This window comes from Rattus rattus, chromosome 1 (assembly GCF_011064425.1).
Source record: "Rattus rattus isolate New Zealand chromosome 1, Rrattus_CSIRO_v1, whole genome shotgun sequence".
Lineage (NCBI taxonomy): Eukaryota > Metazoa > Chordata > Mammalia > Rodentia > Muridae > Rattus > Rattus rattus.
The window spans coordinates 172,275,302-172,292,877 of NC_046154.1; the positions used below are offsets into that span (position 1 = coordinate 172,275,302).

Here is a 17,576-nt window from a genome sequence, read left to right on the forward strand (position 1 = left end):
TAACCTTTCATGTTTTCCCTAACGTATCATACTAATGTAACTGTTATATAACTCTAATATATATATATATATATATATATATATATATATCTTTGAAAGTTTCATGGTTTTAAAAGATATTCAAAAACTTTAAAAAAATTCAGTCTTTAAAGTATCTTAAAATCCAAGGTCTCTCCACTTGAGCTTCTGTAAAGTAAAAAAAAAGTTACACATTTCTTGTTCCAAGAGGGAAAAGGCAGGACAGAGTTACATTAAATCAGATGACACCCAGCCTTCAACGGTGTTACTGAAAGCTCGTAGCTGTGTTCAGCATCTGGGACTCACTCACTCACTCACTCACGATCCTGGGGCTCCCTCAGACTCCATAGCTCCCCCAGCTTTCCTGTTGTGCCGACCACAGCACAAGCGGCTAACCTCACGGGCTCAGGTTGATACATTTAGTGAGAGAATAGGTGTAAGAAGCAGAAGGCCAGGTTTCTACCCCAGCGCCACACCTGCTGTCCTCGGAGGTTTTCCCACAGTCCTGGGCTCTCCAGGATTTCGGAGTCTCCATGGTAACTGGGCTGCACATTCAGCATGGCTTGCTCTTCGGGGACTCTCCACATGGGGCTGAGCCCCAGCCTCTCTCCAGGAGTCCTTCAGTCCTAGGGTTTACACCGCAGCAGCTGGGAGGGCACATCCACCAGTGGCTTCCCCTGGCCTCTCAGAGTGCTAAGCCTCAGCCGAGCCTTCAGTCCTGCAGCCCTCATGCTGCCAAGGCCAGTAACACATGGGGGACCATTACACATCGCCAAGACTGCGTGCCAGCTGGAGATGAGGCTTTGGCTCCCTCTGGACCACAGCTTATTGCGGTGACCCCGAGGAAGCACTTCCCAGATTTCACCTCCGTGGTGCTGAGGTCTCTTCATAATCACAGCTGCTTTTCACTCTCAGCTGACCAGAAGCCACAGAGTCTCAATTCAGAACCTTAGAAGCCCGGTAGAGCGTTTGCTTCCCTCTGAAACTACAGGCCAGGCCTCCACCACCTGAGTTCCTCCAGCATCTTCCCTTCCAGCTTCCAGTGAATTCCCCCACGGAGCTTCCAGCACTAATGGCGTTTCCAGTTCTAAAGTCTCAAGCGTCTTTCCCCAAAACAACATGGTCAGGCCTGTCACAACAGTATCCCACAATCCTGGTACTGATTTCTCTATTAGCTTGCTTTGTAAGAAACACCATAATCAACTTGAGGAGAAAGGGTTCATTTGGCTTACACATCTCTCTCTGAGGGAAGCCTGGTCAGGAACTCAAGCAGGGCAGGAACCTGGAGTCAGGAGCTGAGGCAGAGACCGTGGAGAGGAACCTTACTTACTGGCTTGCTCAGTCTGCTTTCTTACACAAGTAAGGACCCATAGTGGTTGGGCTCTCTCACAACAATCACTAATCAAGAAAATTCCCCACAAGCTTGCCTGCAGGGCAGTCTGATGGTGGCGTTCTCTCAGTTGACTTTTCCTTCTTTCCAGATGACTCTAGCTTGTGTCAAGTTGACCAAAACCTAACCAGCCCACCTGGCCTGAGATTTCTTGTTTCTCCTGTAAGGCATCTATGTTTTGCTGTTAACTGCTTGCATTCCAGCACATAGGTGTCTTTCAGTACTGTGATTTCCGTTTGCCAAGTGTCTGTCTTTTACTGAAGTATACTGCATAGTAAGAGTTTTCCTTTAAAGGTGACCAATGCCTCCTTTTCTGACACAGATATTGTTCATGAAAATCTGAAAATGGGATCAGATGGTGAGAGTGACCAAGCTTCTGGGACATCATCTGATGAAGTCCAGTCCCCTACAGGTGTTTGCCTCAGAAATCGTATACATAGACGGATCTCAATGGAGGTAACCAGTTAAGAAAATGGAAAGATAACCTTTGTACAAATATTTGTGTTTGTGAAGAAACACACGGTGCCCATTTGAAACATCATGACGGCAAATGGAACTTAGGCGAGAGCTGTTTCTTTGCCTTAGTGAGCTGTGGTCTGAATGTTTGTTGTTTTCAAATTACTGTCTCAAGGCAGCTATCCATTAACTACAGTTCACATTCTGCAATAAACCTTTCCTTAATCATCCTTTTTGGTACTCACCCGAGCACCTCCTTGTTTATATAGGTATGCTTTAAGAGGTGTAAATCAACTAGGCCCAGCTCGTTTTCTTACTTGGCTGGTTTCTGCTTTGTGGTACACTGTATTTGTATACCCCACGATTCATTTATTTCTCCAGGTAAGAAAGAGCTGGGGACTGGAGAGACGGCTCAGCAGTTCAGAGCCTTGCCGCTCCTACAGAAGAACCCAGATTCAGCTCTCAGTGGTTCCAGGGGACCCAGTGCTCCCCTCTGGCCTCTGAGGGTACGGGACAGAGATGACTCCCATGTACACATGCTGACAAAAAAAATCATGCACTTGAAGAAATACTAAAATCAACCCTTAATAATTCATTTCTTTAAAGATGTATGTTATAGTTTTGTGGACAGAAGTTCTGTTATGACTGTTATTATTTCAATATAAAAGAAAATTTTAGGGGGCGAAAGTGATGGTTCTGCAGGTGACAGCGCTTGCCAGCAGGCCTGGCAACCTGAGTTCGGTCTCTGGAGCCCAGGTGGTGAAGGAGAGAGCTCACTCCTTCCTGCAAATGGTCCTCTGTGATCTAAGAGATCATGTTCTGTGGCAGACTGCTTATTTCTGCATGGAGAATAATTTCAAAGTAAAGTTCCACTTAAATTTGCTAAAGAAACGATTGAGTCTTTTTAAAACTATTTATACAAACCTTGTTATCCACCTTTGGTTATAATGAGTGTCTTTGCCTTAAGTGACCTTGTAACTGCCAGCCAGCTTCGGCTGTCTGTCACTAAAGAATAAGGGGCCTGGGCCCACGGCTTCCCACGCCTAATGCCCTGCTCCCTTATCTATCCGCGTAGGACTTGAATAAGCGGCTGTCGCTGCCTGCAGACATCAGGATACCCGATGGCTACCTGGAGAAGCTGCAGATCAGTAGCCCGCCCTTCGACCAGCCCATGAGCCGCAGGTCCCGCAGAGCCTCCTTAGTAAGTTTCCGCCTTGGCTGCGCTGTGAGGAGCTTGCTTGCTTTTCTGGATTGTAACTCCTTTTTCCTTCTTGTCCTTTTGTCCCTTCCCTTCTCTCCCTCCTCTTCTCCTTCCCCCTTTCTTTTCTTCCTTCCTCTCCTTTTTGCCCTTTATAACTTTCTCAAACCCCAGGTTTGCATGCGTCAGACAAGCACTCTACCAGTCGGTGGCACCCCAGCCCTGAAATTTATTTTTATATGTATTTTTATATGTGCTTAGTTTTAGCACATTATTGGCTACTTATCGTCATTTCTCATACTTAAAGGGTGTACTGGAACAGAACTTGAGTTACAGCTTACTTTCGAATGTATCTGCTGGCTAGACGTGCAGCCGAACAATAATGCCAGGCTTTGAGCAGAGGAGTCAGACTCTAGCTTTACAGCTCAATATGTTTGTGGTGTTGTCACACTGTGTGACAGTCCCCAGTGAATACAAGAGAGCTTTAGACACTTTCCTCTTTACTTAGACACCTCATTCCTCAACTTACCCAGAAGCCCCGCTCTCCGATAGCAAAGATAGTTTTACACACATGTCATACTGTGTCAATTATACTCTTTTCGTAGTACGATTTTATATCTGAGCCTTATTATTCGTAAACATTTCATATTGTTTCTGAAGTATTTAATACTTTATTTTTATCGAGAGAGGGTTTTGCTAGTTTGGAATTGACTGTGTCAATCAGGCTGGTCTCACATCCCACTTCACTCAGCCCCCTTAGGGGCTGGGATTACAAACCTGTTCTACAATACCCGAATCTGTTTCCTGTGTCCTCTCACTTAATCTTTTGAGCTTTGTGTAGTTGTGAATATATGTTATAGAATGTGCTTATACAAATATGCTAGACGTTTGTATATTATATGAAGCCGCTGTACTATTATAAATTTACAGCCTGTCTGTCAGTGTGCAAACGCACTTCTGTTGACACCTCGTGTTCAGTGTTAATCTGAGCCTATCCGTTTTGTCGCATGTAGTCGTGGTCTGCCAGTTTTCATTGTATGGTGCACAGTTGTTAACTGTCCTTCCTTTCTGAGTGTTACACCCTGTCATCCTCGTGTCATGGTTTCCAAGCTTGCTTTTAGCCTCTGTCATGTCAGCTTCTGTCACCATTCCTGTGTGGATTTTGGTCACGTTACTAGATCCAAAGTAAGCTGCAAATCTCCCATAGCGTTTGCTACCTAACTTTCAAGTTACGCTATTAGAGGTTGACTTACTATAAGTTGTAACTTATTTTATGTATAATATTTTAATATTCGTATGCCTTTGTTGTAAGGGTCATCTCAACAGGAATTTGCTTAGATTGTGAAAACTTATTTCTTGAAGTAATGGAGTCACAAAATAAATTATTCTCTTGGAATGAATTACTATAAAAATCTTTATCTTTTATTTGTATACAGACCAAATTATGGAGTCTTGACAGTGTTATAAAATGTAAGGTTCTATAGCCACTTCCAATAGTCTGTATGATGTCTGTTAGTTTTTTATATCCTAACATAGTCCAGGGTAGACTGAGTATGCATTGTTAACTCAGGATAGCAGGGATGGCGTCTGTCTTCTCTGTGTTCTCAGCACCTGGCATTGTCCTTGGCAAATGTGGAATAGATGAGCCTCGTCTCTCGTCCTCTGAACGATTTCTGTAGGAGAGTCAGCACGCTGCCGACGGTTATTAATCTGTCATGTTCGACAGATGCCAGTGCAAGCAGAGTTTTCTAAAAATTACATTTAAAAATTTACCAATTGCTATTTGGACATAGTCATTGAGTCCACTAAGTTGAAAATTCTGTGAGGGGCTGGGGCTAGTGTGTCTGATTCTCTGAATCTGACGACCACTTCACTGATATAAGTCCCTCTGTCTGAATTTCCTGGCCAACCACGTGGATGGAACTCAGTAATGCCGTTTATTTTTTATAGACTAACTACTTGTCTAAACATAACTATAATAATTACAATTTACCATTCACTTTTTCTTCTAGATATATGTTTACTTGTAACTGGCATATTCTGTGTATTTATCCGGTACAGTGTGTCATTTCATTACCTGGGTACAGTGTGCTTTGACTAGAGGAAGCAGCATATTTATCAACAAGGATCTATATTATATTACAAATACCTATATTTATATTACATACCTGACATTTACAGTTATTGTTGACTATAGTTTTATGTGTGTATATATGTATTTAAATGTGCATGCGTGTTTGTGAACTTGTGCACAGGGACATGTATTTGTGTGTGTGGTATGTACTAATAATGTCACTATATTTCATTCTCGAAAGAGCAACTCTGTAATATCAATTTGGATGCATCTGTTCCACTTTCTTCCACATGTACTTGGAATTATAGTAATTTCTAAAACATTTTCTTTACTTGTTGTTGTAATGTGTTTTTTAGCATGACTTGTGTGCATCATTGTATCAAAACTCTGAGAACAGTTCTTGTGAGGAACTTCTGCAGACTGGTCAGGGTTTAAATGCCTGTGATACTTAAAAGTCTTAGAGGTTTAAGTGTTCACCAACAGAAAATTAGCCGGTTCTTGTATAGACTATTTTAATTATAAACTTTGATGTTTTTAAACCTTCTGATGTTTTAACATCGCGTGTATTTTAAAACTTGACAACTGTTCAATAATTTCTTACTTGTTAGATAGAGTTAGAAGATAAAGAAGAAGTAAAGTTTTAAGACTAGATGCTAAATTCCTAATTGTTTGCTTTCAGTCAGAAATTGGGTTTGGGAAAATGGAAACCTACATCAAATTGGAAAAGCTTGGAGAGGTGAGTATACTCTCTCTTATTTGTAAAAGTAAAGCATTTTCTTATTATTTAGACTCTCAATTAGGCCATAATTTTTTCCAACTTAGGAAAATAAAGGTTCTAGATACCACCTAAAAGATTATATACCTAATTCTGACAAGAACCAGAGGAAATTCTTCAGGCTCTGGCTTCCTCGAGCTTGCTGCTTCTGCGGGAACTGCTGTTAGTTTATAAATGGCCCGCCTTCCACAGCAAGGGAGGGCAAGCCCTAAGGGAGCTTCTTACAGGAGAGCCAACGGGCTCAGATTTTTGAGGAACATGAAGGTCTGAATCAGGCTTTCGTAACTGAACATCATCATTACGTTTTTATTGCCAGTGCTCAGCGCCCTGTGGTTTTTATGTCTCATGACCTAAGTGCCTTTGATATTAAATCCATTGATCTGGTTGTTAATCTGAAATAACACAAGAATAACTATTTTGGAACCACCATAGTATGGTAGGGATACAGATTTTGTGTGCAGGAAACTAAGATGATTTTCAAAAATAAGACAGACTTTAATGTGCTTAGAAGGTAGAAACTGAGGCTAAGGCCTTTTGTACTGTTCTGAGCAGAGCCTCACTGTGTAGCCCTGGCTGCCCTGTAGCTCACTATGTTGGCCAGGTTGGCTCCCTCTGTCCCTCAAGTGCTGGAAGTAAGACATGCTGTCCCATGCCTGGCAACTATCACGTTTTTAAAATGTTCCTCAAAATATATTTTATAGGGCACATATGCAACGGTATATAAAGGGAGAAGTAAGTTGACAGAGAACTTGGTGGCATTAAAAGAGATCCGCTTGGAACACGAGGAAGGTGCGCCCTGTACAGCCATAAGAGAAGGTACAGTATTTCCATAGGACTTTGGTCTCCGGCATGTTAAGAGTACTGTTTGTAAAACGGGCTCAGTTATAGACACACTCAGTTCCTGGGAGTCATTCTTGGGTCTTTCAAATGTTAGTTTTTAAAACCAAAATACTCAACAGAAAGGAATTAGCCAATTGTATTATTGTCTAACTTAGAGTGAAATGCTTATGAAGTCGTTAAAATCTCTGACAGATAAATATTGACTTAGGAAAAATTTCTATATCGTTATGGCAACTATAAATTAGCTACATCAATAAGTTTAACTGAATATAAGAAACAAATAGCATAGAAACATGACCATTTTGTTTTTAAAAATCAGTTTTTTTAATTGAAAATAAACACAGCACATACAATGTATTCTGATTATGATCCCCATGCCCATCACCCACCAGGTCCTCCCCACTTCTTTACTCACCCAGATCTTTTTTTTTTGTCTCATCAAAATACCAGTAAACATATAAAAATAATAAGATAAAATAAAAATAAACAGGGAGGAAAAAGAACCAAAGCGAAAGCACAAAAAGCATGGAATAAAAGGTACCCTGTGCTCTATATGAAAGTTGGCGTCAGAATTTCAAACAGCGGACATGAAGTTAGGAGATGCCTGGTTGTACTATCAGGGAGTTTCAGGAAGTACAATCTCAGACCCACACCACACAACCAGAGAAGGAACCCCCGCTGCCTCCACCATCAGTCTTATACCCTCACTGCCTCCACTGTCAGTCTTGATTTCAACTTCCAACTTTATCTTAGACACAGTCAACTTTGGTTCAAAACTTGGGGTTCTTGTAGACTGGCTATCATAGACTAAATAATTCCCTTTCTTGTCTCGTTTCCCAGTTTCACTGTTAAAGGACTTAAAACATGCAAATATAGTAACGTTGCACGACATCGTTCACACGGACAAGTCTTTGACTCTGGTCTTTGAGTACCTGGTAAGCATTTAATACAATTTAGCATTCTATTTTGCTTTAATATAATAGAATGTTGGATCTTTCAACAGCCTCAGGGACATTGTTGTTTAACTATTGGTGCTTAAATGTGGTGTGATGAATTCTGTATGATTCCTTGAAAAGCAACTTTGTTCTAAAAATTAACCACCGTTGGGCTGGGCAGATGGCTGCATGGATAAGGGTGTTTACCCCCATGACTGACAACTTGAGTTCTGTGCCTGGAACTTAACATAGAATAGAATCAACTCCCTGGAGTTGTCCTCGGACCCCCGCACGCATGCCGTGGCACATATGTGTGCACCCCCAACATATAAATTAACGTTTTAAAAAAGAAAGCTCCCCAGTTAGCCAGCCATGCCTTCCCAAAGGCCTGTCAGCTGAAGTGCCGTACGTATCTTTCCAGGACAAAGACCTGAAGCAGTACATGGACGACTGCGGGAGCATCATGAGCATGCACAACGTCAAGGTAGGCTTCCCGTGCCTGGCGTGAGGCGCAGCGGGCTGTATGGCCCGGGCAAGTAGACCGGCCCCGCACGTGATTTCCCGTTGGTGTCTAAGCATAGCTAGTCAGCTGCTGGATGTACTAAGCTGTTAAAAACCAGACCCTTTGGGGTGCTGCTTCCTTTCCAAGGTCTCTTACATTTTGACATTTTCTTTGAGAGCAATCCTTTATATGTAGGATGGATAGCCAAGTATATTCTGGATAAAAAACCCTTAAGATAAATGATAAAAAGCCCTTACGATAAATATAAATGGTGGGTTCGTACTGTGAAAGGTCCTTTTTAAGGATAAACGTCACTAATATATTTAAAGTAGCATTTGAAATAGTTAACTGGACAAGGTCAGAAACTTCTAGGTATCTTGATAGCTGAGCTAGAAATATTGATCTGTGTGATGAGAAGAAAACCGGTGTGTTCTCTTAGCATTAGTTATCTAAGAGGTGACGCTGGGGAAGTTTGCTAAGACACCTACTGTTGGATGAGACTCAAAAGTTACTTAAATAAAATTAGTTTAACATGTCTGAATTTTCATATTAGATGTCTTTGACCAGACTGGCATACCCTAAATTTATCAAAGACTTATTTATGCAAAATTAACAGTTCCTGGAAACTTATTTTGGAAGAAGGCACTGTGCCGTGTGTGGTTGAGACATTTCTAATTCTGTAAATAGTAAATTTAACTTTTTTTCTTTAAATAGTAACTCGGTGGAACCAGAGGAAAGCCAGTTTCTGCTACTAACAGAATGCTCTGAAAACAGGCTAATACTTTGCTAAGAACAGGGCTTTGAATGGATTTCCATGCGTTCTAGGAGGGTTTTTTTTTTTTAAATACTTTATTATATTTTATAAGATATTATGAATAACATTTGTGAATAACATTTTTGTTCTGTTAATTTTGTTTTCTCTGCTTGAAGCAATAATTTGGAAACAGAATAGAGTTTAATAGTCATAATTGACAAAGGTTTGCAAAGTCTGTACATGCGGCCGCATATGGCGGCTGTAAGGTGGAAAGAAAGTGTTTTACTGTCTGTCTGTTAAAATCACACTTCACGTTTCCCACGGATAGAAAGTTCAGATACTGAGATAATAATTGTGGAGTTTTCAGAACAGAGCAGTGCCAACTCTGGAAACAGCGTCTAAGAATTCTTTCAGGCCCTTCCGCATCCTCTGCAGTGGATGCACGCTGCGTCCTCTCTATGCAGTCTCTTTCTGCTAACCACAAAGAACCCAAACGCTTTCCTTCTTCTAAAATACACAAAGCCCTTGGCCATTAACCTTACAGGAGTCCCTTTTCTATCATTCAGAGTACAATAGTGCCAGGGCCCCTTTCTGAGTCACAGCAGAGCTTGAAGAGTGAGTAGGAAGCGCTCAAAGTCAAGTGCCCAGGCAGTGCGGGGGAAGCCGCTTACTCTTACAGCAAATGGCTTGCCAGGGCTACACAGCACCTTTCTCTTCTGATAGCTTGGCTCTTCTGAAAAACCACCAAATATGGTGCCCTTTTAAGTTGATACTGCCCCAGATCATCAGGGAAGTGTGTGTGTGTGTGTGTGTGTGTGTGTGTGTGTGTGTGTGTTTTAGAAGGAGGAAATCAGTGGTGGGGTTTTGGGTTTTGGTTGGTTGTTACAACAGAATTTTATAATCAAACTCTAGGCCTCTAACCACTGAACTTCTGTTGTTCAACATTTTATTCATAGTATTTATTTTCCTGATTATCATTAGGTTAAAAGCTAATCGATGAAGTTTTACATTGAACAGTAAACAATCAAATTCAGAAAATAGCCGTAAGACGAAACGATGTCACTTTAACTGGCTTTATTTACTTGGTTTCTCTTTGTAGCGAGACCCGTTAAGACTGCTCTTCATTTGTTTCTGCAGCTGTTCCTGTACCAGATTCTCCGTGGTTTGGCATATTGCCATAGAAGAAAAGTGTTGCACCGGGACCTGAAACCACAGAACCTCCTCATTAATGAAAGAGGAGAACTAAAGCTGGCCGACTTTGGTATGGAGAGACAAGATGTTCAGAAATAACTTGCAGGTGGCTAAGCGAGAAAACCACCATTGTCACAGTGTCATCACTTTTCTGTGGGTTTTGACATGTTCTCTGTAGCTCAGAGATATGTGATAGAATTTAGATGGATGGTTCATTGGTGACAACTCTAACATGCAAGCGTTCCCTAGCATGGTTAGACCTCTAGTAGACTTCCCAGGGTCTCAGGAGATAAATTCACACTGGGAATCCCACTGTCGCTCCCTGCTTTTTCCTGCGTCACTCTTTGCACTGAGGACTCAATACCAGTAAGAGGTAGAGTCACCGGTTCCTCTGCGTGTTGGGGTATCCAGGGCAGGGCCACGTGTAGTCTTCACTGCTTACATTTTTAGGGGGAAAGTGTCTGTTGTACTTGGGATATGTGATACCACAGTACCATTTGTTTTCCTAAATCTTGAGCCTAGAGTATAAGTCTTTACAGTATTTCTTGTGATAAAACGAAGACCATACATAAACCCGAGTGGCCTCACAGAAACAACAGTAATCGGAAGAGGAAGATTATTAAGGGCTGCTTTTTTTTTTTTTTTTAAAGAAACACCATTTTACTAGGAAAATTTGGACCAGTAGACCAATTATTGAGACTTTGACATTTGGTTTTCTGAAAAATGAATTGTCCTTCAGCCTGAGGTAGGCAGCTGTCTGTTGATATTTCATGGGTGTAGCTCCCCTGACACTTGTGGGAGGTGTTCTCTCCACAGATTTCCTGTTCCGCAAGCTCTTTCTTCTGCCCCCTCTTGGGAGACGATCCCTGAGCCTTAGGTGTGGGACTGTGCTGTGGATGGGTCCGTGGGGCATGTGGAGCCATGGTAGGGGCTGTGGTATAGATGGGTCAGTTGGTGTGGGGCCACGTGCTCACTTGTTCTTTGCATTTTGATCAGTTGTGTGAGTTTTATATTGGAATCATCTGTTCCAAAACAGTTGGGGTTTTTTTGTTTTTGTTTTGTTTTTTGTTTGTTTTTGTTGTTTTTTGTTTTTGTTTGTTTGTTGGGAGTTTTGAGCTACCTTACTTCTGTGGGTATAAGGATAAATATTTGTGATGCAATTAGCAATTGTGCTGGCTTAGTAAAACGGCAGCTACAGGCTCTTCTTCAGGTTCCAGATCATGGTAATAGGCAAGGGGGAAGTCTCCAGAGACTCTAGAAGAAAACCACAAGTCACTAAGGAATCTCGGGTGTGGGAGAAATAGTCTTCCCCAGGCCAGAGCCTTGCTCCAAGTTACCCAGGACCAAGTGATTAACCTTGTGGTCATATACGTCCAAGTAACATTATATGAGCTGAACAGACTATGTTTATATATTTAGGAATATACCTATGTAGACGTGTGTGTGTGTGTGCGTGCGCGTGTGTGTGTATGTGTATATATATACACACATACACACACACACACACAGTTTTAAAGAAAAAGAGGCTCTGGATTGAGATCTGAGAGAGCAAGTGTCAGGAAAGGTGTGTAACATTGGAGGAGTTGGAAAAGGAAGAGGGAACAATGTGATTGTATTTTCATTTCAAAAAATTAAAAATGAATTGCCATTTTAATAAAAAATTAAGTTAACATATTTATCTATAACTCAGTATATTAATATAACACAAATATATAAAAAGGGAAAACAACTAGAAGTATTTTTTGTCGATATTATTCAAGCTTTCTTTTTTTTTTTTTTTTTTTTTTTTCGGTGCTGGGGTCCGAACCCAGGGCCTTGCGCTTGCTAGGCTAGCGCTCTACCACTGAGCTAAATCCCCAACCCCTTTTATTCAAGTTTTCAAACAAAATTTAGTATTTGAAAATTTGGACCTGCTACTTTGGCCATATTTACTAACTTGTTAGAGACAACACAGAGAGACATACATGTGAACTGTGGATACTTTTAAGGAATATGTAGCTGTTTATGATACATATCTCAAAGATCAGTATTTTCCCAATTACCAGGAAATGATACTACAGAGCGTGCAGGGATAAACATGTAATTACAGCACCAGGCAGAGCAGTGAGCTGTAGTGGAAGAGGGAGCAGGTCAGCGTGGCACTCCTTTTATCCCCTACGTTTCACTAGGGCTGCGGTCTCTCCGGCTCTAGCACGGCCACAGACGATGGGTCGTGCTTCACTTCACAGAGGCGCGAGGGTCCTCCTGTCTCTCGGTCTCTGTGTGATTTATTCTTGTCATATGCATGCAAGTGATTACAAATTTGATGTGCTGCCCTGTATATACCATGTATGTCAAAGAAAATATGGAGTCCAGTTATCCTTTATTAGCATGACATTTAAAATAATTAATAGGAATAGAAGACTTTTTTGCCTTGGAAAGTAACTTTTTATAGAGATGGTATTGCAGACAGCCTACTGTGACTGGCGAGCATTTCAGGATCGAATTGTTTCTGTTTTTGAATCAGGATCTCACTGTGTACCTGCATTGTCCTCAAACTCATGATCATCCTGCCTCAGTCTCTTGAATTACAGGATTGTAGGACAGGGTCGCTGCACCTGATTGTGTCTTAGTTTTAATCTGTAAATAAATACTTTAAGTTTTATCCCTTTTGGGTTACAGATACAGTAAATATCAATGATCCATGTAAAATAAAAACCCTTCTTAATTTCGAGATGCTTATGCCAGATCTGAGAACTAGAAACTGCCTCTGGAAGGTGCCAGTCCCCCAATATGTCACCCACCGTTTGACTGCTGTTGTTGTCTGCTTGGTGACTTGACTAGCAGCTCTGTCTATCCCTTTAGCTAATCTGATTTTATAGGATTTGACAGTAAAGCCCAGTAGCATGCTCTTCGCTTCTAGGAGTAAACCTTTTTATATTGAAAGAACATCTTTAGAGTTAGCTTTGATTTTTGTGTTACATGCTTATAATTTGAATTATTTTAATAAATAGATTATGTTAGCTTTTGGGTTAGGACTGTGTGAAACATTTCACAAATAGGAGATTTTTTTTCAAGCGTTTTCTTAGTAACAAGTTAAAAACGTGCCCTGGCTATTCCTAGATATTTGTTTATGTAGGACTTTGTGGTTTGTTTGAAAGGGATTTGCTGTTGTCTACCTGAGATTGAAGCAGACTATTTCTTGAGCATTGTTTACGGTATTTCCCCTATAATCAGCCCTGCTCCCCTCCCCCACTTCATGCCAAGCTGTTTTTCATGCAGCTCGCGTGGAACCATGCAAAGGGTGTGTCACGGGCCATGGAACATTTTTATCTGAGAATTCTTTGAATCTAATACTTGAACATTTTGCTTTTAACCTCCAGAAAGCAGATCTCACAACACAGACATCGTGTTTCTGGTCCTTGGCTTGTGTTGTTGTTGTTGTTGTTGTTGCTGTTGTTGTTGCTATTGTTGCATAGTGAATACATAATATGGCTTCAAGTAATGAGTGTTGTTTAAGTTTGAATATTTCCACTGTTGATTGACCCCCACCCCTTGGTGGTATTGGGGATCAAAGTCAGAGAAAGCCTTGAATATGCTAGGCAAGCACTGTCTCTCCACCATATCTCTACCCTTTTGACTTACTCTCGATTCCTTTGAAAATTCCAATGTTACTACTATCAATGAAATTCACAAAAAAACAAGGTCACCATGGTATAGTGACTAAAAAAAACCAAGGAAGAGGAATCAGAGCTGCCCTACATCTTGCTAATTACTAAAATGTGTGGAGGAATAATTTGTTGGGCATGACTAAATCAAGCTGGCATGCTACGGTAAATTTAAATAATGTGAGCATTATACCAGTTTAATGAAATGTTACATTACTGTTTATGACATTTTTCTTCCTTAATATTTTTTAATAAGATACGTAAAGTTTTTACATAGCAGCAATCTTAGCCTAAGTGCTGTTGTTACTTGAAGCAAACTATATGGTAAAAATAGGGATCTGTTTCTTCAGATCTAAACTCAGTGACCACAATCTAGAGGTTATGGGGAGCTAATCCTCCACCAGTGGCAAAGCACGAAGGTTGTGAGCCGACCTGTCTTTCTGGACGCAGTGGGGTCCACTCGAGGCTGACAAGGCAGACTTTTCTCTACAGCAGTCGGTATTATCCCAAAGTATCAAGGCCTCATTCTGAAGTTATTCATATGCCTTATGTCATTAAAAAAGGACAAAGACTGCTCCAGGGAAATCACCAAATAGGTCCAAGGAAATCGCCAGTAAAATCCAACCGGTCCTATAGCAATGATTTTTGTGGTTTTATTTTTTTTTAAAAAAATAGTATAGCAAATAAATGTGTCATTTGAGTTAAAAAAGTGATAGGTAGTTTTTATAACTGTAGCAAACAAACCGTGCCTCAGTGTCACTGACCGTTTTGGGTTAACTCTAGTCGGAAATCATCCTGGCACCATGACCCCATCACGACCAGCTTAGTTTCCCGTTGTATAACTACTGTGTTCAGTTTATATAATACCGACTTGGCCCAGAGCTACATACACTCAACAAAATTTGTAGAACCGCTGTTTTGAAGTTGTGGGATGCAGCTCTTTGAATGGTCATGTGACACTGGGGCTAAGACCTTCAGCGAGTTGATGGATCTCAGTATATTTAACTCTTCTCTTTCCTTTCTCTGTAAAGGACTAGCCAGAGCCAAGTCAGTCCCCACCAAGACCTACTCAAATGAGGTTGTCACGCTGTGGTATCGGCCCCCTGACGTGCTTCTTGGTTCCTCGGAGTACTCAACTCAGATCGACATGTGGTAAGTAGAGACGCTGGTGCCGTTTATAGTTTTAAAGGAGTTAGCCGTTAACAGGGCATACTGACAAATATTTATTTATAAAGAGTTAATATGCCTTTGAGCAGTGAGTAAGAATCGAGGCGTGGAAATAAAACTATTCATATTTAAATATCAAGGCAGCGCTAACGACTCCGTTAGACTACCCATCTCATTCACACTAGTAGCCTGGGCCTTCATCTCCTTTAAGGAGGTGGGCACAATTGTGATAAAGTCCTGCAGATGCTGTTAAGACTGAATGGGCTAATGCGCAGAGAGCACTTGGGAAAAGAGTATGTGGTACACAGCGATTTCAGACAAGGGTTGCGTCAGTGTGGAAAACATACCTACTTAAGTTGGTCAAAAGTAATAGAATTTCAAAGACCTTTCTTATGCATTATGATATCTGTATATGTGTTACAGATATATGTACGTGTGTGTGTGTGTGTGTGTGTGTGTGTGTTTAAGTGCACTCACCTGTACATGCATGTACAAATGGAGGCCCGAGGTTAACAGATACCACTTTTCACTTTAAGGAAAAGTTACTTATTTATTACTTCTCTGAGACAGTCTTTCACTGAGCCTGGATAGGCTAGCTGGCCAGCGAGACCTGGGCCCTACCTGCCTCAGGCCGGTCGCACTTGTGTGCATACAATCTGGACTCAGCCTCTCATGAGCACTGTAGCCACTGAGCCACCCCCCAGCCAACAGATACCGTGACGCCCTTGTGCTCGGTGCTGACGTCATCATTGCCTGTAGGATAAACTACATTTACTGCTTGTAGGATAAATTCCATTTCCTTTATCCAGCAGTTACAGGGTTTCGTAGACATCTATAAACTTCCTGCTCCAACTCAACTCGGCCTATTTCTTAATACAGATTCTTGTCTTTTAGCAGCATTGCTCTCCTTGCTATTCTTCAAAAGAAGCCTGACTCTCCCCGCTCTGTTGAGGGCTCACCACGGTCTGCCCACTTGGCGTGCTCCCTTGTCCCTGCAGGCTCGTGTTTGACAGTTCCCCGGGGCTGGCCATCAGTGCCTTCCTGGGCATGCCCTGGCCGTCAGAGGCAGCTCTTTCTGAATCATGCCTGTGTGTTCATTTGTAGGCCTTTTTCCCTTAAGTTCTGATAAGATGTCTAAGATAAAGTTTATAATTTTAACTAGTCTAATTGTGCAGTTTTGAGATACTAAGTTGTTACATTATTGTACAACTATCTCTGCCATCCATCTTTTTAGAACTTCAAGGCTTTTTACTCTTTTAAATTTTTTTTAAAAACTCTGAGATTTTACCTGTTAGGCAAACCATTCTACTGTTTTCATTTGGTCCTGGGAATCAGGACACTACTGCTTGTCTCTGAGTTTACCTGTCCCAGGTTGCTCATGCAAGTGAGGTCCTGCTGTATCTGTCTGTCTGTCAGTCACTGACAGGCTTACTCAGCCTTTCTCGGTTACCATGGCGTCGTTACCGTCTGTCAGCACTGCGTGCAGTTAAGTTTCCTTGGTCGTTGAGCGTGCACACCTCACTTTGTTTACTTGTTCAGCAATGAGCCTCTTCTGTCTCTCACCACTGTAAGCCATGCTTCCTTGACGGGTGGACAGTGTTTCGCCTCGTTGGTTTCTCGTGCTTATTTACCCAAAACGGAGATTGCAGGCCGTATCAATTGTATTTCAAAACATCTGAGGGATTATCGTATTTCCTATAACAACGTGCCATTTCATTTTCCCTGTGCTGTTTTCAGTTTTCTGTACTTCTACTGGCTGTGAGCTCTTATGGACAACTGTGTCGCAACCTTGCATGTATCCTGTAGTTCCTAAATGGTGATGCCTGTCCCTTGTCCCCTCTTCCTCCCTTACACACAGTCCCCAGTGACAGCACTCTGCTGTAGTAACTGCTTCCTGCATCAGTCATGAATCACTCATTCCCCTCTCTCTGAGTGAATCACTCATTCACTTCTCTCTAAGTGGATCATTCATTCCCTTCTCTCTGAGTGAATCATTCATTCCTTCTCTAATCGAATCACTCATTCACTTCTCTCTGAGTGAGTCACTCATTCACTTCTCTATAAGTGAATATTCATTCCTTCTCTAATCGAATCACTCATTCATTTCTCTCTGAGTGAATCACTCATTCCCTTCTCTCTAATCGAATCACTCATTCATTTCTCTTTGAGTGAATCACTCATTCACTTCTCTATAAGTGAATCATTCGTTCCCTTCTCTCTGAGTGAATCATTCATTCCTTCTCTAATCAAATCACTCATTCACTTCTCTATAAGTGAATCATTCATTCCTTCTCTCTGAGCGAATCACTCATTCCCTTCTCTCTGTGCTGCCGTAGCCACCATTACTTCCCAGTTTACCACAGTGATAGTTAGCACTCCATTACTAGTATGTTTCGCCTCTACTACTACACTACTACTATTTTTTGAGAGTCCTACATAAAAGAAGTCTAGAGGTTTTAAGTGGGGAAAAAGGATTAGTAACGTGTAAATTGAGATTGTAAATTTAATAAATTCATTGGATTCAAAAGTATCTTCACAGAAGATTTTCTGGGAGCCTGAAAATTTTTCAGAAAGGCAATCTTGAGAAAACCTATCTTCTGCTACCCAATGTGTAAATGGACTGATTTTT

General features: G+C 41.3%; 1 protein-coding gene across 1 annotated transcript in view; it reads left to right on the forward strand.

Moving 5' to 3' along the window:
• Positions 1-17,576, forward strand: part of Cdk17 (cyclin dependent kinase 17) — a 76,419-nt gene that overhangs the window by 52,756 nt on the left and 6,087 nt on the right. The window contains exons 4-11 of the mRNA XM_032911475.1: positions 1,731-1,864; positions 2,940-3,065; positions 5,816-5,872; positions 6,613-6,727; positions 7,592-7,686; positions 8,108-8,170; positions 10,080-10,203; positions 14,812-14,932. Coding sequence (XP_032767366.1) covers positions 1,731-1,864; positions 2,940-3,065; positions 5,816-5,872; positions 6,613-6,727; positions 7,592-7,686; positions 8,108-8,170; positions 10,080-10,203; positions 14,812-14,932 — 835 coding nt within the window. The remainder of the gene's footprint in view (positions 1-1,730; positions 1,865-2,939; positions 3,066-5,815; positions 5,873-6,612; positions 6,728-7,591; positions 7,687-8,107; positions 8,171-10,079; positions 10,204-14,811; positions 14,933-17,576) is intronic.